Raw genomic sequence first — 24,362 nt, forward strand, 5'->3', positions numbered from 1 at the left:
ACAATTTAACACATAAGTATTAGTGTGACAGAGGCAGTAAAGCAACTGATACTGAAACTGGTGAAGCCAGACATAGAGGACTGTGTGCAGTTTTGGTAACGTTACCTAAGGAATGACAAACTTGCCTGAGAACGAGTGCAATGAAGGTTCACCAGACTGGTTCCAAAGGTGACGACATTGACCTGTGAGGAGAGGCTGAGTAGACTAGGCCAATATTGCTTGGAGTTTAGAAAATAAGAGGTGATCTAATCAAAACCCATAAAATTCTTAAGAGACTTGACTAGGTAGATGCTGGGGAAAAAAGTTTCTCCTGACTAGGAACTCTACAACATAGAATCACAGTCTCAGAATAAGGGGTAAAGACATTTAAATCTTTTCACTCAAAGTGTTCTGCATCTTCGGAATCCTCTACTCAAGAGAGCCTTGGATGCTCAGTCATTAGTTATATTTAAGGCAGAGGTTGATAGATTTTTAGAAAATTAAAGGATGGTATGGGAAGGTGTGATTGAAGTAAAAGATTAGCCATGATTTTGTTGGATGGTGGAGCAGGCTTGAAGGCCAAATTGCCTATTCTTGCTTCTCCTTCTTATAACACTTTTTCCAAATATTGTTCATAACGTGATTTCTTTGCTGAATCTGACCAGGTAAAATTATTTTAAATGCAAGACAGTATTTGTACTCTCAGCTTGGCTTACCTACACCATAACATACAACTGCAATGAATATTGCATTTGATCACGATTGCAAGAATTATGAGATAGAGGAAAGATTCTATGAGTTAGTTCTCCTGGGTGCTGAATCTTTCTTGGCAGTTGGTAATAGATCCTCGCGAACTAGCTCTTAAAAAGTCTGAGGTCAGCTGTCCAATTTGAATTCTTGTTAGGGCTTCCAACCATCCAGGATTGGCCTGCAGTCTCCAGAAATTGAAGCTCAATCTCCAGGATACTGCCATGTGCAATCCTGGAGAAAAGTCATTGAGACATTAGAAGAGTTTTTTTTTGGTAATTTTCTTTGAACATTTCACTTTACAAGATATAAAAATATCGAAAATGGGTTGGGGAGAAAGGCTGTTTAGTTGACAGTCAAACGTCAGCTAATAAGGATGATACGGTAGCAATGTTGCCTCACAGCGCCAGGGGCCCAGTTCAATTCCAGCCTTGGGTGACCGCCTATGTGCAGTTTACACATTCTCACATGTCTGTGTGAGTTTCCTCCAAGTGCTTTGGTTTCCTCCCACAGTCCAAAGATGTGCAGGTTAGATGGGTTGGCAATTCTAAATTGTTGCTTAGTATCAGAGGGATTATCAGTGTAAATATATGGGGTTACATTGATAGGGTCTGGATGGGATTGTTGTCGGTGCAGGCTCGATGGCCTCCTTTGCACTGTAGGGATTCTAAGAATTGGGTATCGAGTCTTTTGGAATTCCAATTGGCGTAGGAAAATAGTGTGCCACAAGGATGGGTGCATTGACCAATTAATGGCTAGAACATTGGGGCACATCAGGAATACAATTTTACAGTTGACAACCTTAATTCCCCTGGAGTGATGCTGCATGTTAGGAAAAGAATTGTTTTCAGAGACGAAAGACAGATCTGATTAATAAATGATCTGATTAATAAATGATCTGATTAATAAATCTAATTAATAATACATTGCTTGCATTTTCACCAATTATTTTCATTTGTCACATTGATAAAGATATCTGCAGTCCAATTTTTTTCATAACCACAAGGAACTTCCTGAGATTATTACATAATTCAAATAGATCATCCCCCTTTTTGCATTTGCAGCATCTGTGATTATGTTCCTGTGGCTGCAAAGTATACTTTAATTTCCCAATCTGAGGATTTTATCAAAGGCTATTTACTCCATGTTATTAAAAACAGCTATTTCAAAACGTGTTTTGAACACAAAGTGAATTGTGAACAGAATATTGCACCATTAACTTTCAGTGTTGCAATATCTTTTTCTTCCTTGCAGCTAACTGCCACAATTCATACACAACACTTGTTATTTCCGCATTAATGATTTTCAGAATATATATCAGATACTTGCTAAATGTATTTTATTTTATTTAGAGTTCTGTTATTTGAAAGACATATGGAACTTGTTCTAGAAACCTACTGTTGTGTCATAATTGTATATCAAACAGATAACATGGAGATTGGTTGATTGATTTCTGAATTGGTTGACCTGAAACTGTCAAGCAGGTGATGGGAAAAATGGATACAGGAGCTTTGGGAGGCCCTGCAATATAAATATATGTAAAATGGAGTTTTCTTGTGTCAGTGAGCCACTGACTGCTTTTTAGTCGAGGCACAAGAAGGAAAACTACCACAACTTTCTCACCAAACTGAAGCATATCAACAGCTCGTAGCTTATAAGGACAATGATGTTGTGGGGAAGCAAATTCACCAGCACCAAAGTTAAGGAGGTGATGGGCAGTTGCCTCCTCGTAGCAGATGTGATGTTCAAAAATGTTCCCCTGCGACTAACTAATGAATACATCCTGGCTCTAAAGAGCGAGCAGCTGACTTTCCTTCAGCTCTCACTGATGCTGGTCACATTCAGGCTGGTCATTCTGGCTGGTAACTTCAGTTGCATCATCAATGTGTCTGGATGATATGGCAGGGCCAACAGCAAACTGGACATCACACTTCGACTCCAGTAACAGTAAAATATGACAAGCTGCATGATGTCTTCAGCAACCTTGTAGATAGAGAACAGCATACAAATACCTGGTTGCAGACAGATGTGTCCTTTCAATCCAGTATTGACATCTTGTCCTGAGCATTCATGGTCAGATCCACCAACGTCAAGCCAGTATTGTTCCCTGACCACTGCCTCCTTTTGGCTAACTGTCATTTACAGGAAGATCAGAAGGTTGGCATGGGGCCATGGAAGTTGAACATGAAACTGTTGACTCCAGCAAACATTGAGGAACCCAAAGGGGATACAATGGTCAGAGAACCACGGAATCCCTCTTTGAGAGTTGGTTGCACTGGAGGGAAGCAATCAAGGTGAACAACAAGAGCTTTTTCATCCTTAAAGGTGTTCTGGAGAGAGAGAGAGACAGAGAGAGAGACAGAGAGAGAGAGAGAGAGAGAGAGAGACAGAGAGAGAGAAAGAGAGAGACAATGTCCCAACTCCAGAAAAACCTGGAAAATCTGCTCTAGCTGCATCCAATGGGGATTGCTATCAAAGAAGGTCGCCAGGAGGTGAACAGCCTGTAAGCCTCACACAATGCGTTGGAGCAGCCAAAGTCATCCCAGTCTAGAGTCCGCCCTCTGATGCAGAATGAAACATCCTTGTGTTTCTTCTTCCAAAAAGTACAGAATCTGTGATCAGCAGCCTGATGGAAGATGCATCAGTCTGACATATTGAGAATAAACAAAACCTTTTGTGTCATATTGTATGACATGAGCTCACAGACAGCATGGCCTCCAATCCTTCTTGTCCTCTATCACAGAGGTCTAGGAAAACAGCAAGCTGAAGTGTCTGGACAAATCACTAAATCTGGATAAGCTGACAAAGGCCAAGTCCTTTGAAATATAATACTCCTGGATGCAATGGTATCTGTGGGACTCAGTGGGACTGATTGGTCCAGAACTGCTGGAAATGTACAAGGATATGCTTCTGGATGGCAGCATGTCAGAATCCATGAGGAAATGCATCATCACTCTCATCTACAAGCAGAAGGGGGGAAGGGAGGAAATTAGAAATTGGTGACACATTTCACTGTTGAATATGGACAATAATATTCTGGACAAATCACCACCAGTCATGCCAAGTCTACTCTGGAGACCATGATCCCCCATGACCTACCTACACTGGACCTGGCAGGAAATCTCTGATAGCCTTGCACTACTCAAGGATCCAATTGCTTATGTGCAGGACAGGGAAGTGGACACCTGTCTCATCAGACAGAATATTGCACAGTTACATGATGAACAGGAACATGGGAATTAGGAGCAAGAGTAGGCAATTCAGCCCTTCAAACCTGCTCCGCCATTCTATATGATCATGGCTGATCTCCATCTCATCCTATCTCCACTTCCCTGTCTTTTCCCCATAGCTATTTATCCCACTTTTGATCAAATATTAATCTATCTCTTTTTTGAATCCATTGATTCTGCATCCACTACACTCTGGGGCAGTCAGTTCCATAGATTCACAACGTTCTATGAAAAGTAGCTTCTCCTTATCTCGTCTTGAACCTCCTCTCGCTTACTCTACAACTATGACCTCTTGTCCTAGACTGTTCTAGAAGGGGGGACACTTGCTTAATATTTACTTTATCAATCCTGTTGAGTATTTTATACACCTCAATTAAATCCCCCCTCATTCTTCTGTACTCCAGCGAATACAAGCCCAAGCTGCTCAAATGCTCCTCATACAACAGCCCTTCAAACCTGGAATCAATCTAGTGAACCTCTTCCAAACCGCCTCCAGTGCCATCACATCTTTCCTCAAAGGTGACCAAAATTGAACACTGTACTGCAAGTGTAATCTCACCAAAGCCTTACACAATTGTAACAATAATTTTCTATTTTTATGTTCTAGACCCTTTGCAATAAATGCTAAAGTTCCATCTGCCTTCCTTATAACATTCTGCACTTGCATACCCACTTTCTGAGACTCATGCACAAGGACATACAAATCACTCTGCACAGATGCCTTTTGAATCTGTTTCCCATTTAAATAGTAATGTTCCCTTCTATTTTTCTGGCCAAAATGGATAATCTTGCATTTATCCACATTAAACTCCATCTGCCAGATTCTGGCCCATTCCCCAAGCCTATCAATATCCGTTTGTAAACTTTTTATCTCCCCTACTTTCTCACCTATTTTCGTATTGACAGCAAATTTCAAGATGTTACCCTCTGTCCCTGCTTGTAGATCATTGATATAGATTGTAAATAGTTGAGGTCCAAGAACGGAACCCAGCGGGATCCCGCAAGTTACAGATCTCTAAATGGAGAAGGACCCAGTTATCCCAATCCTCTGCTTTCTATCAGTCAGCAATCCTCAATCCAAGCCACTACTCTACCCCCAATCCCTTAGGATCTAACCTTCTAGAACAGTCTCTTGTGTGGAACCTATCAAATGCCTCTGGAAGTCCAGATAGACCATATCCACAGGATCCCCATTATTTAGCTGGCTGGTTACATCCTCAAATGTGCTCTCTGAAACTGGGAATTGGAGTGGAAATCCGCAATTGGATCCAACTGCTCTACCAAACTTAAGTAGCATCGTTTCAATCAATGGATGGGAATTAGAAAGCTTTCTGATTAAATTTGGAGTCAGACAGGCTGCCCTCTCTCCCCTGTCCTGTCCTTTTGCCAAGTCCATCAGGACTTGAGTATAAAAGGATTGGTCATCACCGGCAGTGGAAGAACTCAGCTGAAATCTTCCCTGTTTACGGATGATGTTGATGCCTCTGCTTGGATCTGCTGTTGGTGCACAAGCTGATGAGAGTTTGCAACCAGTTCGAGCTGACTTTGGAAGCCAAGGTCAATCGTAGGAAAAGCAAGACCATGTTCTTTTGGAACTGGACTGACTGATCCTTTGAACCTCTCATCATCAGACCAATCTAGCTGAAAGTGATGGGGATATGGTTTGGAGAGGCTGGGACATGTGTCATAAACTGGGAAACGCGTAAAGCCAAGATAAGGCAGAAACAGGACATGTGGGAGCAATGCTCCCACTCCATTTTGGGTAAGAACCTGGTCATCAGGTGTGAGGGCTCTTGGTGTTGCTGTACATGGTGTGACTCAGACCCTGATCCTGCACTACAGCGTTCACTTGAGCCATCTTCTACTTTATCTACATATCAAAGTCACAACTGCACACCTGCTTGAGGAATGTGTCTTCGTAAAACAAAAAGTCTGGAAAGGAATGCAGTGTTTTCTGTTACTGTTCATCCTCAGCAGCTCCGTAATGCAAGATTCTGTGCTCTATGGGCTGTTCCCAGAGATGCACATCAAGACAAATGTCAACTGCTGCTGGAGGTTCATCAACTCAGTGAACAATGTGCTTTGGTCTGCATGACCGAGAGCTTCAGGCTTGTATATCCCAAGGTCCAGGACTATGTGTTGAGGAACGCATTCAAGCTTGGGGCAGATGTTCCAAGGCACAATGGCAAAAGGCCAGTGTGTAAGGTGTTTCAGCTATAGTGCACTTTGTAAAACACCCTAGACTGTAAGCATATTCTTGCTTGTATATTGTAAATGCAACTGTGCTGAAACACCTCAGAATGCAACATGATCTATGTAGAAAATGTGAACAGCTTTGCACTTTCTTATTAAGTCAATTTGAAATGTTTGTAATGTTCTTTTTAATATTGTACAAATAAAGTATATTTTTACAAAAAAAACAGAATGGAGGCTAAAATTGGAAATTGCAGTTAACTTGGAAATATAGTGGGCTGGAGGACATTACAGAGTTAGGAAGTGTGATACCATGGAGGAATCTGAAAATAGCATTCACGCTTAACTTCTCGAATTTAGCTTTTCTTTCCATGTGTGGACCAAGGCTGTATTATGGTCTGGAGACAAGTAGTTCTGGTGGAACCCAAACTAAGCATTAGTGAGCTGAATAAGTGCTGCTTCATAGCACCATTGTTAACACCTTCCAGTGCTTTGTTGATGCTTGACAGCAGACTAATGGTGAGGTAATTGGTCAGATCGGACTCGTCCTGCTTTTTGTCAGCAGGACATAGCTGGTCAATTTTTCACATTATTAGATAGATGCCAGTGTTGTAAGCATGCAGAACAGTTTAGCTAGAGAGTTCTGTAGCATGTCTTCAACACAATAGTGGAGATGTTACTTTTCTGAGTCCAGTGTTTCCAGATTTCAGGCAGAGTGAATCAAACTGACTAAAAACTGGTATCAGTGGTCCTGAGGATCTCAGGAAGAGACTGAGATGAATCATCCATTCAGCACTTCTGACTGAAGATAACTGCAAATGTTTCAGAATAGTCTTTTGCACTAAATTGCTAGGCTCCACCATCATTCCAGAAGGGGATATTCCTGGAGTCTCCTCATCCCATTAGTTGTTAGTTTACCACCATTCCTGACTGGATGGAGAATGATGGCAGAGCTTTGATCTGACCCATTGGTTGTGAAATTGCTTAGCTCTGTATATAGTACACTGTTTCTGCTGTTTAGCATGCATGTTTCCTGTGTTGAAGCTTCACAAGGTAGCACTTAACTTATAGGTATGCTCTCCTGTACTCTTCACTTGTGGGTAATGGTAGAGTAAGCAATATGCCAGGCCATGAGGCTGCAGATTATAATTGAATATAATGCTGCTGCTGTTGCTCCTGGTGGTCCATGGATGCCCCTCTTTGAGCTGTTAAATCTGATTTGAATCTATCCCATTTAGCACAGTCATAGTGCCACACAATACAGTGGAGGGTATCCTTAGTATGAAACGTGTGTGCATATGTCTGCGCATCCTGATCTATTCCATATGATTCCAGTAGTTCTCCTAATTTGGTGCCATCTGCTATCCCACAACCAATGTGTAAGTTCATCAAATATATTTTGGAATTCTAAGTGCACAATTTGGTAGGGATTTTACTTAGGTAGGATTTATCCTTTCTTAACCCATATTGATTGTTGTTTACTAAGCTGCGTTGTACAGATAATCCTTGGATCTACTGATAGTTGATTTCATTAATCTACATGGAATTGAAGTAAGATTGATCAGCCTATACTTGGCTGTATTTGTTTTTTTGTTACACTTCTTGAATGTAGAAACTACATTAGCCTATTTCCAATCCACTGATACCTCCCCACTGCCATTGGTTCCTACATAATGATTATCAGTACTGCACAAATCTACTTCTGAGGTCTGGATTTTTCCCTTCGAGCTGGAAGTCATGAGTTGGGAGATTTCCCAATGTCATAATCCCAGTTCCTGCCCAGCAATTCTTGCACATGCTGTCTTCATGGTGAAATGATGGGGATGGGCTGGAGTTGAGGCCACCACCTCCAGAAGCAGGCCCAAGATGGAGACACAGGCAGATGGATGCCAAGGCAAGCAGGTTAGAAAATTCCTTAGCCCTTACTCCCTTAACCTTAACCCATCTCCATCATCCATGCCCCTTCCATAACCCATATCACCTCTATAATTACCATGACCACTCTCCCAGTATCCACTATGGACAGAACTCATGAGCCTGATAATAATATTGAGAAAGCTTTGAGATTCTCATGAAACTGTAAAAGTAAACAAAGCCATTTTCTTAAGGAGCTGATAAAACTATTTAAGAAAAGCTGAGAGTCTCTTTAACAGCCAGATCAACAATCCCTCCTGAGTTGTATCCATTAATGGGGTTTGGAACTCAACCAAACATTTATAATTAGATTTCATTGCTCAACATTGTGTCAACATTGCCTGAAGAGCTGCATACATTAAAGCTTTGAACTAGTGGAGCAGGTGACCATCAGGCATCATAATGGCACAGTGGTTAGCACTACTGCTCACAGTTTCAGGCATCTGGGTTCAATTCTGGCCTTGGGTGACTGTCAGTGTGGAGTTTGCACATTCTCCCCATGTCTGCATGGGTTTCCTCTGGGTGCTCTGGTTTCCTTTCACAGTCCAAAGATGTGCAGGTTAGGTGGATTGGCCATGCTGAATTGACCTTTAGTGTCCAAAGATGTGTAGTTTAAATGGATTAGCCATGGTGAATGTGCGGAGTTACAAGGATAGGGTGGGGAAGAGGGCCAGAATAAGATTGTCTTTGGAGTGTTGAAGCAGACACGATGGGCTGAATGTCCTCTTCTGCATTATAGTGATTCAATGATCTGTCTCACTGCTTCAATGGTTTAACAATCAAAAATGTCAGACAACTGTTCTGCTATTTCAGATAGCTGGGCTGCCAATCAATGTAAAGGTTGAAGCAAAGTGTCTAACTGACACACTGAAATCAGAATACCAATACTGTTGAATGCAGAAGAACACATTATTCCCTGGCGAAAGTACTCTAATGAATCTGAACACTTTCCTTCCCTTTTAAGAACAAATATCTATCAATAACCGCATTAAAAATAGTTACATTTCTATATAGCATCAAATTATGATATGTGAGCAAAACCTTTTAAACTTACCAGTCAAAAGATTCCCAACCCCACAACAGGCTTCCCCTTTGTTCCTGAGCCCTCTGACTTGACATAATTCACAAACTTCAGAAACTCATCTGCCTCGCAAACTCAATGAAATACAAACTTGAGGTAAGCAGCAATAAGACAGCCCCAAAATCAGTTTGTATGTGCTTTAAGTCACCATCTTCCACATTTACCATGCCAGTCAAAATGGCAGCTGGCAGGAATGAAGTCATAATTTATGGGCCACTGCTTTCATTTACATCTACCCAGTGCGGGATTGTCCCATGTCAGGATGGCAAAATCTGACCCCAAGTTTCTCAACGCTCTTGGATCTATCTCCAAGGTAGAAAAGCAAAATAATGTGGAATGCTGAAAATCTGAAATAAAATAGCAAATGCTGGAAAATGTCAGCAGGACTGACAGCATCTGTGGAGAAAGAAATAACGAGTTCGCATTTCAGGTTGATAACCTTTCGCCATCTCAAGGGATGTAGTTCCTTTCAGGGGTCACACTCATTTAAGGCTTTCATCTAACTTATAATGAAGTTCTGAATTTTGCATTATCAGTTTTTGATTTTTTTTAATTTTTCTGCAATCAGAATATTTACTATTTCACTTCCACCCTGTTTTCAAGCCTGTTTCCATCTTTGTTTGCTCTAGTCTCTTCTCTGAAAAAGTTGAATTGGTTTTGCATACTTTTGAACTTAAGGGGCCTCAAGTTGCTCTGACAGTTGGAGTTATTAAATACACAATTGCAGCAGTTCTGTTCATTAGGTTCAGTAAACTGGATGCTAGCTTGTGTCCAAACCCCCAGTATTGGCCCTGGGAGTAAACATGTGCATGATGTGGATATGCCGGCATTGGACTGGGGTAAACACAGTAAAAAGTCTGACAACACCAGGTTTCAGTCCTACCGACTTATTTGATAGTAAACTCACTAGCTTTCTTGAAAGCTAGTGAGTTTACTATCAAATAAATATGCACAAATATGAACATATACACTACACAGTCTTAATTTACATATTACCTTCATTTTGCATGATTAAAATAGATGTTAAACTATCTTCATTTGTGCAAAACAATCACAATTGAAGTGTGAGCAGGGGATAGCTTGTGGCAATAACCAAAGCAGATTGTTTGAGTTGACCCTACAACTTTACACATCCCAACGCTAATATTTTGGCTCCCATTGTGCAGAATATCCAGTGATCTCCCTGGGTGTCAGTGATATTCATGAAATGCCAATGATCATGTTAAAATATCGGCATTAATTGGTGTCAATCAATGTTTCGGACACTGAAAATTATCTAGTACAAATTTGGAATCTCATTCACTCAGGTTTTAATTGTTGGGAGTTTATAAAAATGTTGAATTTAAAATGAAACTTTTTAATTTTTTGTCGCTTTTTTCTCTCGCTCTAATTCAATGTTTCTTTCACTCTTTTCATTTGTTTTCTCTATCTCATTTGTCATTGAATTCACTCATTCTATTATACGTCTCCTTCTTCATCCTGATGCCATTAATTTCACAATCCTTCAATTAGAGTGGTTAATAAGATACAGAGTTACTGTTCACTCAGATCTTGGGTGCTTGGCTTCCCTTATGCATCATTTATCAGCTCACACTTTCAGCCCTTTGAACAAACAGCAGATGCTCTGACCTTCATTTCTGCAGTAAGATTTGGCCAAATATAAGCGGGATTTACTTCAAACTACTACCAAAGTTGCAATGATTGAGCAGGAAAGGTCCCAGGAAATTTCTAATTTTAATAACAATACCAAGTTAGCCAGTACTCAATTAACACCCAAGTATCAACCTCACAAAGCTGACATTGTTAATACAGAGGTTTTACATTACTGGCTTACCTGCATAAGCCAAACAAAAGGTTACGGTTTTATGAAGCTCACTTATACAATGTTACCTTACCATACGTATAGTATTCAACCTCTGGTGGAAGTGTTACAAGCGAAAGATCACTCTCCTCAACATGTTCATCCACATACTGCTGTGCTTTGGAAGCTTCCAGAAATGCCAGAAATCTTGCTGTGAATGCAGCTATAAAAATTGATAGCATTCCAAAATCTAGAAGATTCCACATTTGGAAAATGTATTCACGTGGGCCTTCTGTCCAGATTTCTTTACACTCAGTCCACATCATACCTACAACAAAAGATTTTTAAAAAAACATTTAATTTGTATATAGTTCTTTAAAGAAAAGATGAAAAATTTACTGTACGCACAGTCCAGAAAGGAGGCTACTTACCCAGTATCCATACCATGATTAGCATTTCCGTCCAAGTAAACATTGTGGTTTTCATTCTGAAGACTTGTTTTGGATAATCCGTAACAGTGACATTGGGTAAGGTTTTGATGCCTTCAAATCTGTCAGAGGCATTAAATACTAGTAAACACAGAAAGATGATGAAGGACGCTGCATGCATCACAAACTTCATGAAGGGACTTCTTAGCATCTTCCCCAGCTAGAAGGAAAAATTAAAATATGTATCTATCCTGTAGATGTAAACTGAGCATCAGTCATTTCACCTCACAGCTACTTGTTTTCCTCTTTTAATGACCTAGTGTAACTTTTTTTTGCTATTGAATTTCACACCAGTGAAGCTATGCACATGCCATTATGGGAAGAAGAATATTTTTTTCAAATCCAATTTCTCCCTTTACTCTTTTGATGGTACTGACCCAGCTAGGGTTTAATTCCATAGGTTCCAGAACCTTATACTAAGGATGAGTTGAGTACTGGAAGCCAAGTAGCCCTTTGAACCTCCTGTTCTTTCTTGATATCCACATACATCGTTTTCCAGCATAAGTCACATTGATCAGGACCAGGAACTAAATTGTTTTCCAATCCCTATCTAAATGTAGCTAAGAGTAGTGGGCGAGAAGAGGATTGGGAGAGGTTTAAATGTCAACAAAGATTGAAAAAGAAATTGATAAAGAAGGGTAGGATAAACTATGAAGCTGGGCTAGCGCTTAATATAAAAAAGGATAGCAAGAGTTTTTATAAGTATATAAAAAGGAAGAGGCTGGCTAGGGTGAACGTTGGACCCTTAGAGGATGAGAAGGGGGACTTAGTGGTAGGGGATGGGGAAATGGCTGAGGTCTTGAATAACTTTTTTGTTTCGGTCTTCACGGAGGAGGACGTGAATAATTTGCCGGGTGTTAGAGATGGAAAGGTGGTAGGACTGGAGGGTCTCGATGACATTACTGTTACTAGAGAGGTGGTGCTCGACAGACTGGAGGGGCTGATTGTGGACAAGTTCCCAGGACCGGATGGAATGCATCCAAGGGTTCTGAAAGAAATGGCGGAGGTGATAGTGGATGCCTTGGTGGTTATTTTCCAGACGTCGCTGGATTCCGGGGAAGTGCCGGAAGATTGGAAAGCGGCTAATGTTACGCCGTTGTTTAAGAAGGGTGCCAGGCAAAAGGCGGGGAATTATAGGCCGGTTAGTTTAACGTCTGTTGTAGGTAAAATGTTAGAATCCGTCATCAAGGAGGAAATAGCAAGGCGTTTTGAGGGGAATTGCTTGATAGAGCAGACGCAGCATGGTTTCGTTAAGGGGAAGTCGTGTCTGACGAATTTACTGGAGTTCTATGAGGATGTGTCTAGGGCGGTGGATAGAGGAGAGCCGGTGGATGTGGACTTTCTTGATTTTCAGAAGGCGTTTGACAAGGTACCTCACAAGAGGTTATTGCAGAAGGTCAGGGGACATGGAGTTGGGGGTAGGGTGTTAGCGTGGATAGAGGATTGGTTGTCAAATAGGAGGCAGAGAGTGGGGGTCAATGGGTGCTATTCGGATTGGAGGTTGGTGACTAGTGGAGTGCCTCAGGGGTCAGTGCTGGGGCCTCAGCTATTTACCATTTATATGGACGATCTGGAGGAGGGAACCGAGTGTATGGTGTTGAAATTTGCTGATGACACCAAGATTGGTGGAAAGGCAAATTGTGCGGAGGGTGTGGAGAGTCTGCAGAAGGATCTAGATAGGCTGGGCGAATGGGCCAGGAACTGGCAAATGGAATTTAATGTTGGCAAGTGCGAGGTGGTCCACTTTGGTAGGAATAATGGTAGGAAGGATTATTACTTACGTGGAGAAAAACTGCAGCAGGCGACGGTGCAGAGGGACCTCAGGGTCCTTGTGCATGAGTCGCAAAAACCCAGCTTGCAGGTGCAGCAGGTGGTCAGGAAGGCGAATGGGATGCTAGCCTTCATAGCGAGGGGGATTGAATATAAAAGTAGGGAGGTCTTGCTGCAGCTGTATAGGGCATTGGTGAGGCCGCAGCTGGAGTACTGTGTGCAGTTTTGGGCGCCGTACTTATGCAAGGATATTTTGGCCTTGGAGGGAGTGCAGAGGAGGTTTACTAGGCTGATGCCGGAGTTGAGGGGGTTGAGCTATGAGGAGAGGCTGAATAAACTAGGCTTGTACTCGTTAGAGTTTAGAAGAATGAGGGGAGATCTCATTGAGACGTATAAGATGATGAATGGGATGGATAGGATAGAGGTGGAGAGGCTCTTCCCGCTCAGAAAGGATAGTAGGACTAGGGGGCACAGCCTCAAGATAAAGGGGGGGCGGTTTAGAACGGAGTTGAGGAGGAACTTCTTCACTCAAAGGGTGGTAAATCTCTGGAATTCTCTGCCTGTTGAAGTGGTGGAGGCTACCTTGCTAAATATTTTTAAGACGCGGGTTGATGGGTTTTTGATAAGAGAGGGGATTAAGGGTTCTGGGGAGAGGGTGGGAATGTGGAACTGAGCCACGACAGATCAGCCATGATCTTATTGAATGGCGGGGCAGGCTCGAAGGGCTAGATGGCCTACTCCTGCTCCTATTTCTTATGTTCTTATATTCTTATGTTATGGCATTATGGCCATCCTTAACGTTGTCCTGAGATTGACTAACTCAGCACAGACTAGAAACTGAAGCTGGGATTTTCCTGATCTATGTAACATAGTTTTATAATAAATAGCAAATTTACCAATTGTATAATTTAGGGTGCATTAATAGAATTTAAAACTATTAGAACTTAAAACCATTTAAAAAGTCAGGAGACTTGTTGTAAGTCCTTACAACACTGCACATTTCAGTCTTGATTAGTCTTTCTACAAACTGTTAAAGCCTATCTTATGATGGACCAATTGCCCTTGTTATGAAAAGAATTTAATTGATGCCATGACCTTTTGGACTCCAGCATAGCTAATAATAATAATGATTTTGAATGCAATATGTTTGCAGTCTGTATCTTGGTATTATTGCTGTATTTAATTAAAACATTGGATCTGAAAAATAACACCTAGCATATAATTATTATAGTTTACAAATTGCTGTGAATGTATCCAGCATAGTTTTCAGAACATATGTCTTCTTAAAAGAAAAATATATTTTTACAGTTAGACCAAAGTTATATTAGGGACTGACATTTTTGTTGTCCTTGAAAAAAATTACATGGTTGTGACTGCACCTAGAGGAACAGATTGTAGCTTGGGGAGAACAATCTTTTGAAGAAAAACAGCAGCAATGATTCATGCACTTGTGAACATAGGTTGGATAAGCTATGTATGAGTTTGAAGTCAGGCTATAAGCCCAACTGCTGATTAATTTCCATTGGACCAAATAATATGGAAATGGCAGCCAAACTGTTGTATTAATGAATCATCCATCTCCTGTTTAGCACACTTTAAATCAGTTAATACTTCAACATACATCACAGTTTCCGATACATGGTGCTTTATTGATCAAACATCTATTTCAGTTTGAACTGTTCAGATTAAGATCTGATGGTGAGGGAAGCCAAGACTGAGGTTGTGGGTAATGAAGAGAGGGGCATAGGTGAGTGAATTGAACTGTCCCGGATTTCAATCTCTGGGAGTGAAGAATTAAAGAATAAATCTAATTCTATTCCCATGAATATATTTACAGTATAAAATAGCCACCTGTGGTAAATTATCATTTTCTGGAACACTTCTTTAACAGCATTTCAGCCACAATGTAACAATTCCTGGTACATTTCAGTAACTTTTTAAAGGTAACAATTAAATCATAGACAGCAGGATTCCTCAGTGAAAGGTGTGGGTTAATGTGTTTTCGCCATTATGCTCACGAGATACAATTCTAGCAATACACATTTGTTATATTGGGATTTTTAAACTGAGTTACATAATTAAGATATTTGTTGATTTATTATTACATTGTACCGAGTATACCAAACAATATAAAGCACTTCTGAACCAATATTACTAGTGGACAACTCCTGTGCTCGGTTCAAAGTCATTTTGGCACAAAGCTTGTACATGATCCTTAACTATATTTTTGGCATTTGTGTTTTCTTTTGTGTGGAAAAGTAAAACTACTTCTGCCACACTAATAACAATGTCATCATGGGCAGTAAATTCTGGCTATCCTGTTAGTAACTTGATAATTTGAAAGGCTCTGAGTTTCCTCTGGCTTTGCTCAGTCAAAGAACAAAGAAAATTACAGGACAGGAACTGGCTCTTTGGCCCTCCAAGACTGCATCGACCGTGCTGCTCGAATGAACTAAACCCCCTACCCTTCCAGGGACCATATCCCTCTATTCCCATCCTATTCATGTATTTGTTCAGGCGCCCCTTAAAACTCACTGAAATACCTGCTTCCACTACCTCCCCTGGCAGCAAGTTCCAGGCACCCACCATCCTCTGTATAAAAAACTTGCCTCATACATCTCCTTTAAACTTTGCCCCTCGCACCTTAAACCTTTGCCCCCTAGTAACTGACTCTTCCACCCTGAGAAAAAGTTTCTGACTATCCATTCTGTCCATGCCCCTCATAATTTTGTAGACTTTTATCAGGTCTCCTCTCAACCTCCATCGCTCCAGTGAGAACAAACCAAGTTTCTCCAACCTCTCCTCATAGCTAATGCCCTCCATACTAGGCAACATCCTGGTAAATCTTTTCTGTACCCTCTCCAAAGCCTCCACATCCTTATGGTAGTGTGGCGACCAGAATTGAACACGATATTCCAAGTGCGGCCTCACTAGGGTTCTATAAAGCGTCAACATGACTTGCCAATTTTTAAACTCAATACCCCAGCTGACAAAGGCAAGCATGCTGTATGCCTTCCTGACTTCTTTTCCATCTGCATTGCCACTTTCAGTGACCTGTGTACCTGTTCACCCAGATCCCTTTGCCTATCAATACTCTTAACGGTTCTGCAATTTACTGTATATTTCGTACCTTTACTAAACCTTCCAAAATGCATTTCACATCAACATACCTCACATTTGTCTGGATTAAACTCCATCTGCCATTTTTTCACCCAAGCCTTCAACCAGTCTATATCCTGCTATATTCTCTGATGGTCCTCATCGCTATTCTCGAATCCACCAACCTTTGTGTCATCTGCAAACTCACTAATCAAACCAGTACTAATCAAACAAGTCAATGGAATGACCAAGGTCTGACTCTGCACCAAGTCAGGAGGGCTCTGCTACTGAGTCAAAATGGGGCCGAAGCCCTGAATCCGGAAGTTTCACACCGTACACAAACTTGGCATTCACCATTTTTCACAGGGGTGGGGACTGGGGGGAGGGGGTATGGGGGGAGGGTATTTTACCCATCTGCAGCACACAGAAGCTGCTACATGGTTAAAAATGCCTTCACTCGGAAGCAATAATTTTGGTCATTCAGGTCTCTGAAACATGACTCATGGGCTTCGGATATTTGAGAAAAAGTTCCAAACCTGTTCAAATTCTTTGGAGAGGTAAGGTATCTTTTCAGAGAAGTCTGGTACCCCTTTGGGATTGTTAAGAATATATATGAATCTGTGTAAAATGTGGATCAGGTCTGTGGATCTGTCAAGCTGTCAAATCATTAAAATCCTATGTTCTTTAATTTTTTGAAAAGACTGCAGTTGAAGGAAAGGTGCTTCCAATTTCATTAGCTGTTTGTTGACATAAGTTTGAAAGCCATCGTTGTAAGATTAGGGCTGCTTGACTGCTTCCACAACCTACCATACTTTGATTATCAAATCCAAATGGTTATAATGAGTTCAGCAGTTTTTGATATGAGGCTATGAACAACAGATTTGTTTTTATAAGGGATTCTCTGGCTGTTCACACTGGCAGGATCTTCTGGTCCTATCGACAGTGCACACACTCCAGGTTTCCTGGCAGCATGGGGTGCAGTCAATGAGAAATCCCAGAAGATCCCACCACTGGTGAATGGTGTGCCACCTCCCACTGTGAGAAACATGCATCAGGGCAGCCAGTGAATTCCTCCCTAAGTACTTGAAGGGATTTAAATGTATTGAAAGGGCTCTTATCAACGAGAGTTTTTAATATATATATGTAAAAAATGAAGTCTATACGATAAATACTTAGAAATTTATTTCATCACCATGCATGAGCTGTACCCTTTGTGGATACAGGGTGAGTTAACATTCAAGGTGTAAGGGTAAAGGGTGGTTGGTGGGATATCATGGCATGAGTTGGCACTAAATTGGTATGACTATAGAGGGTATGAAGGGCTATAGGAATAATCAGAGGGACATTGGTTGTAATGGAGGGTATAAGGGGTAATGGAAGCGGACAGAGGGGCATAGATTGACATCGAGAGCATGAGGAGCTATGGAAGTGGGTGGGGGGAGCACGAGGAGGTATGAGGTAGCATGGTGGGCAGAGTGTGTGGCTGGTGTGAGGGCTATTTTTTACTTTACTCTTTTCATTCCAACTGGGATAAAATCCAATTAATCAACCTGTCTTGTCACTTGACAGCCCCTGTGGTTACTTCCATGCTGTTTCTGGGATCGATGGGCACAAATCCAGTTAGCTTCCAATTTCACTAACTGTTTGTTGACATTAGCCTGAGAGCTATCATTGTAAGATTAGGGCTTCTTGACTGCTTCCACAACCTATCATACTTTGATTATCAAATCCAAGTGGTTATAATGTGCTCAGCAGTTTTTGATGTGAGGCTAGGAATAACAAGTTTATTTTTCAATCCTGATTCCCTGGAATGAAAATCAGGTGTGTTTGGGCAGTTTCTTCTGAGACAGGTTGCAGAACCTGACTTGGGGGCAAAAATTCGGTCCTGAATTACAATTGCAACTTTTCAATATTTCTGCTTCTCACCACTACTTACTTCTTAAATATTTTTACATAGGTGCTCTGGATATGGGACATCTGCTTCAGGTGGTGACAGAGGATGAAATTCATTGTGATGTGTTGCTTACTACACGTTTATAAAAAATTAAGTAAAGTGAGTATTATGCACTCTCTGAGTGTTTTACTGGCAATATAGCAGATGAAGCCCAAAAAGTAAGATTTTTGTGGGGATAAGAGACAGAAGTTGTGGTCTGTTCACACCCATCACATATGAGTTATAATCTTTGCTATTGAGTCGCATTTGAACAAAGAACAAAGAAAAATTACAATGTAGGAACAGGCCCTTCGGCCCTCCAAGCCTGCACCGACCATGCTACCCGACTTAACTAAAACCCCCTACCCTTCCGGGGACCAAATCCCTCAATTCCCATCTTATTCATGTATTTGTCTAGACGCCCCTTAAAAGTCACAATTGTATCTGCTTCCACTACCTCTCCTGGCAACGAGTTTCAGGTACTGACCACCCTCTGTGTAAAATATCTGCCTCGTACATCTCCTTTAAACCTTGCCCCTCACATCTTAAACCTATGCCCCCTAGTAATTGACTCTTCCAACCTGAGAAAAAGCTTCTGACTATCCATTCTGTCCACGCCCCTCAATTTTGTAGACTTCTTTCAGGTCAGCCCCTCAATCTCTGTCATTCCAGTGAGAACAAACCAAGTTTCTCAAACCTCTCCTCATAGCTGATGCCCTCCATGCCAGGCAACATCCTGGTAAATCTTTTATGTACCCTCTCCAAAGTCTCCACATCCTACTGGTAGTGTGGCGACCAGAATTGAACACTGTATTCCAAATGTGGCCTAGCTAAGGTTCTATAAAACTGCAACTCGACTTGCCAATTTTCAAACTCAATGCCCCAACCGATGAAGGTAAGCATGCCATATGCCTTCTTGACTACCTTCCCAACCTGCATTGCCACTTTCAGTAACCTGTGTACCTGTACACCCAGATCCCTTTGCCTATCAATAGTCTTAAGGGTTCTACCATTTACTGTATATTTCCTATTTGTATTAGACTTTCCAAAATGCATTACCTCACATTTGTCCAGATTAAACTCCATCTGTCACGTTTCCACCCAAGTCTCTAACTGATCTATACCCTGCTGTATCCTCTGATGATCCTCTGACAGTCCTCATCATTATCTGCAGATTCACCAACCCTTGTGTCATCTGCATACTTACTAATCAATCCAGCTACATTTTGCTCCAAGTCATTTATATATATTATAAACAGCAAAGGTCCCAGCACTGATCCCTGAGGAACCCCACTTGTCACAGCCCTCCATTCAGAAATGTACCCTTCTACTGCTATTTTTTGTCTTCTTTGACTGAGTCAATTTTGTATCCATGTAGCCAACTCACCTCTGATCCCATGCAACTTCACCTTCTGCACCAGTCTGCCATGAGGAACCTTGTCAAAGGCCTTACTAGAATCCATGTAGACACCCTCATCAATCTCTTTGTCACTTTCTCAAAAAACTCAACCAAGATCGTGAGACACAATTTCCCTATCACAAAACCATGTTGCCTCTCACTAATGCTACATTTTTCTGCATGGAGATCGGTCACCAGTGGAGTGCCCCAGGGATCTGTTCTGGGACCCTTGCTGTTTGTAATTTTCATAAATGACCTAGATGAGGAAGTGGACGGATGGGTTGGTAAGCTTGCCGACGACACGATGGTTGGTTGAGTTGTGGATAGTTTGGAGGGAGGTCAGAAGTTGCAGCATAACATAGATAGGATGTAAGACTAGGCGGAGAAGTGGCAGATGGACTTCAACCCAGATAAATGTGTAGTGGTACATTTGGCAGGTCAAATGGGATGAAGGAGTATAATATCAAGGGTAAGACTCTTAGCAGTGAAGAGGATCAGAAGGACATTGGGGTCCGGGTCCATAGGACTCTTAAATCGGCCTCGAGGATGAGGTAGAGGATGTGGTTAAGAAGGTGTATGGTGTACTGGCCTTCATCAATAGAGGGATTGAGTTTAGGAGTCGGGACATAATGCTGCAGCTATACAGGACCCTGTCAGACTCCACTTGGAGTACTGTGCTCAGTTCTGGTCGCCTCATTACAGGAGGGATGTGGAAGCCATTGAAAGGGTGCAGAGGAGATTTACAAGGATGTTGCCTGGATTGGGTGGCATGCTATATGAGGATAGGTTGAGGGAGCTCGGTCTTTTCTCCTTGGAGAGATGAAGGATGAGAGGTGACCTGATAGAGGTGTATAAGATGCTGAGAGGTATAGGTCAGGTGGATTCTCAGAAGCTTTTTCCCAGGGCTGAAATGGTTGCTAGAGAGGACACAATTTTAAGATGCTGGGCAATAGGTTCAGAGGAGATGTCAGGAGTAAGTTTTTCACTCAGAGGGTGGCGGGTGAGTGGAATCAGCTGCCGTCGGTGGTGGTGGAGGCAAACTCAATAGGGTCTTTTAAGAGACTTCTGGATGAGTACATGGGACTTAATAGGATTGAGGGTTATAGGTAAGTCTAGTAGGTAATGATGTGATCGGCACAACTTGTGGGTCGAAGGGCCTGTTTGTGCTGTAGTTTTTCTATGTTCTATGTTCTAATGCATCCACTTATTCCCAAGTGTGAATAAATCCTGTCTTGAAGAATCCTCTCCAATAATTTCCCTACCACTGATGTAAGGCTCACTGGACTGTAATTACCTGGATTATTCTTTGCTACTCTTCTTAAACAAAGGAAGAACATCGGCTATTCTCCATCCTCTGGGATCTCTCCTGTCATCAGTGAGGATACAAAGATTTCTCTCAAGGCCCCAGCAATTTCATCCCTTGTCTCTCTCGGTATTCTAGGGTATATCCTATCAGGCCCTGAGGACTTGTCTACCTTAACGTTTCACAAAAACCCCAATACCTCCTCCTTTTTGACCTCAACATGGTTCATACTATCAACACGTCCTTTCCCAGACTCATCATCCACCAAGTCCTTCTCTTTGGTGAATACAGACGCAAAGTACTCATTTAATACCTCACCCATTTCCTCTGGCTCCATGCATAGGTTCCCTCCCTTGTTCTTGGTGAGCAAATCCTCTCCCTGCCTACCCTCTTGTTCTTTATATATGTATAAAAAGCTTCAGGACCTTCCTTAATCCTGTTGGCCAAGGCTTTTTCATGACCCCTTTTGATATGACGGGGGTAACATTTAACTTCAGCACATAGGCATCAGCGGGTGGGATGTCTGTTTTAAAACCTGCCCAGTTTATCTTTCCATTGCTTCAAAAGGAAAACTGGATAGAATGAAAATGGGTTGCTGTGAGGTTGCAAATTCCCATTTGATACTAATCACCATACTTCCTATAATGCACAAGCAATCACTTTACAATGGTTTTACAATGTAAAATCTATTTACTGGATAAATTGTTAGTCCAATAGAATGTGCTTTTCTAAATGGTTCATGATTCTGTTTTATTTGAAGTACAACCTAACCTTCAGGATCCATTTTAATCACCAAATTGATATATAGGGTCATGATTAATATTGATGTCTTTTTCTTTCATTCAGTGAATACTGATAATATGGTCAGGGGCTAATGGATTGAATGAATGTTTGAGCCTGACTCTGAAGAAGCTGAATTGTCATCAGTACAGTTATAATTCAACATCAACTATTTATATTCAAAGAACAAAGAACATAGAAAATTACAGCACAGGAACAGGCCCTTCGGCCCTCCAAGCCTGCAACGACCATGCTGCCTGACTTAGCTAAAACCCCCTACCCTTCCGGGGACCATATCCCTCTATTCCCATCTCGTTCATGTACTTGTCAAGATGCCCCTTAAACATCACTACCGTATCCGCTTTTACTACCTCCCCCGGCAACGACTTTCAGGCACCCACCACTCTCTGTGTAAAAAATTTGCCTCATACATCTCTTTAAAAACTTGCCCCTCACACCTTAAGTCTATGCCCTCTAGTAATTGACTCTTCCACCCTGGGAAAAAGTTTCTGACTATCCACTCTGTCCATACCCCTCATAATTTTGCAGACTTCTATCAGGTCTCCCCTCAATCTCCGTCGCTCTAGTGAGAACAAACCAAGTTTCTCCAACCTCTCTTTATAGCGAATGCCCTCCACACTAGGCAACATCTTGGTAAATCTTTTCTGTAGCCTCTCCAAAGCCTTCACATCCTTCTGGTAGCGTGGCGAGCAGAATTGAACACTATATTCCAAATGCAGCCTCACTAAGGTCTATAAAATGTCAACGTGACTTGCCAATTTTTAAACTGAATACCCCGGCCGATGAAGGCAAACATGCCGCATGCCTTCTTGGCTACCTTCTCCACCTGCATTGCCACTTCCAGTGAGCTGTGTACCTGTACACCCAGATCCCTTTGCCTATCAATACTCCTAAGGTTTTGCCATTTACTGTATATTTCCTATCTATATTAGACCTTCTAAAATGCATTACCTCACATTTGTCCAGATTAAACTCCATCTGCCATTTCTCCACCCGAGTTTTCAATTGATCTATATCCTGCTGTATCTTCTGATGATCCTCATCGCTATCCACAAATCCACCAACCTTTGTGTCGTCCGCAATCTTATTAATCAATCCAGTTACATTTTCCTCCAAATCATTTATAAATTTTACAAACAGCAAAGGTCCTGGCACTGATCCCTGAGGAACACCACTTGTCACAGCCCTCCAATCAGAAACACACGCTTCCACTGCTACCCTCTGTCTTTGACCAAGCCAGTTTTGTATCCACCTTGCCAGCTCACCTCTGATCCCATGCGACTTCACCTTCTGCACCAGTCTCCCATGAGGGACCTTGTCAAAGGCCTTACTGAGTCCATGTAGACAACATCCACTGCTCTACCCTCATCAATCATCTTCATCACTTCCTCAAAAAACTCGATCAAGTTCTTGAGACACGACCTCCCCTTCACAAAACCATGTTGCCTTTCACTATTACATCCACTTGTTTCCAAGTGGGAATAATTCCTGTCTCGAAGAATCCTCTCCAATAATTTCCCTACCACTGATGTAAGGCTCACTGGCCTGTAATTACCTGGATTATTCTTGCTACCCTTCCTAAACAAAAGAACAACATTGGCTATTCTCCAGTCCTCTGGGACCTCCCCTGTAGCCAATGAGGATACAAAGATTTCTCTCAAGACTAGCTGTCATTTATTCATTCAATGATCCTTCATTCATTCAATGATATTTCCAGGCCGACACACCAAAAGATACTACCAATCTTAACTGGTAGTAGGTTTAAAAACCTACTTTATAAATTACGTAGTATGACAAAGGAAATGAATGTTTATCTGAATTATATAAACTGGTGATTATAAAATTAGTCTTTCTTTTCAAAATCAGCATGTTTTATTTTGAGAAAAAGAAAATTGGAGATTGATAGAATGATTTACTGTTACAGTGGTGTAGTGGTCATATAACTGGGCTAGTATTCAAGAATCCTAGATTTTTAATTGAGAGAATATGAACATAAATCCCATCATCTCAGTTAGAGAATTTGAACCCAGTTAAAATGTATGGAAAATATTGAAATTAAAATAGTTGGTATTTATAAAAATTACCACGAAGCATTCTTGTTTTTATTTTATATTTCCAACATTTGCAGTTTTCTTTTTATCCAAACAAACTTTATTTTCACCTCTCCCTCCTACAATCCTTCATTGAGAGATTGGACATCTTTTCAAGGTTTCAATCTGTGCCATTCAATAGCCAGCTATTAGGAGCTCCCTAAGGGTCCCCAGGGTGGCACAATCCATTTTGTCCTGATCTGTCTGTGGAGATGATCTTGGCAAATGGCAAAGCAAAAAAGATTTCTTGCAGAAGAGGTCTGTACGAGGGCAAAAAGTATTTTAGCAGCAATAATTGTCATAAATAAGATTCAATGTTTCATTTTCCTTTTGCCACAGGGCATGAAAGCTGTTTGTGGTGTTTCAATTCTATCTTCAATGATAACTGAAGCTGAAACATGCACAGCTAGAGTTGAAAATGCTTTAAAAACCACTACTACATGTGAAATCAGACTTTGTAATAATGTTTAAGTGAACTGTTTCCCTCTGCAAAAAACTCTCATACTATGATTGATTGTCCTAATAAAGGAGCAA

At 41.4% G+C, this 24,362-nt stretch overlaps 1 protein-coding gene across 1 annotated transcript in view; it reads right to left on the minus strand.

Annotated features, from left to right (window-relative positions):
- LOC145350573 (short transient receptor potential channel 3) overlaps window positions 1–24,362 on the minus strand; it is a 151,450-nt gene that overhangs the window by 39,632 nt on the left and 87,456 nt on the right. The window contains exons 5-6 of the mRNA XM_080199775.1: window positions 11,377–11,593; window positions 11,040–11,273 (exon numbers count right to left, since the gene is read on the minus strand). Of these exons, the coding sequence (XP_080055901.1) occupies window positions 11,040–11,273; window positions 11,377–11,593 (451 nt within the window). The remainder of the gene's footprint in view (window positions 1–11,039; window positions 11,274–11,376; window positions 11,594–24,362) is intronic.

Source organism: Carcharhinus amblyrhynchos, chromosome 1 (assembly GCF_965287045.1).
Source record: "Carcharhinus amblyrhynchos chromosome 1, sCarAmb.v2.hapA, whole genome shotgun sequence".
Taxonomy (NCBI): domain Eukaryota; kingdom Metazoa; phylum Chordata; class Chondrichthyes; order Carcharhiniformes; family Carcharhinidae; genus Carcharhinus; species Carcharhinus amblyrhynchos.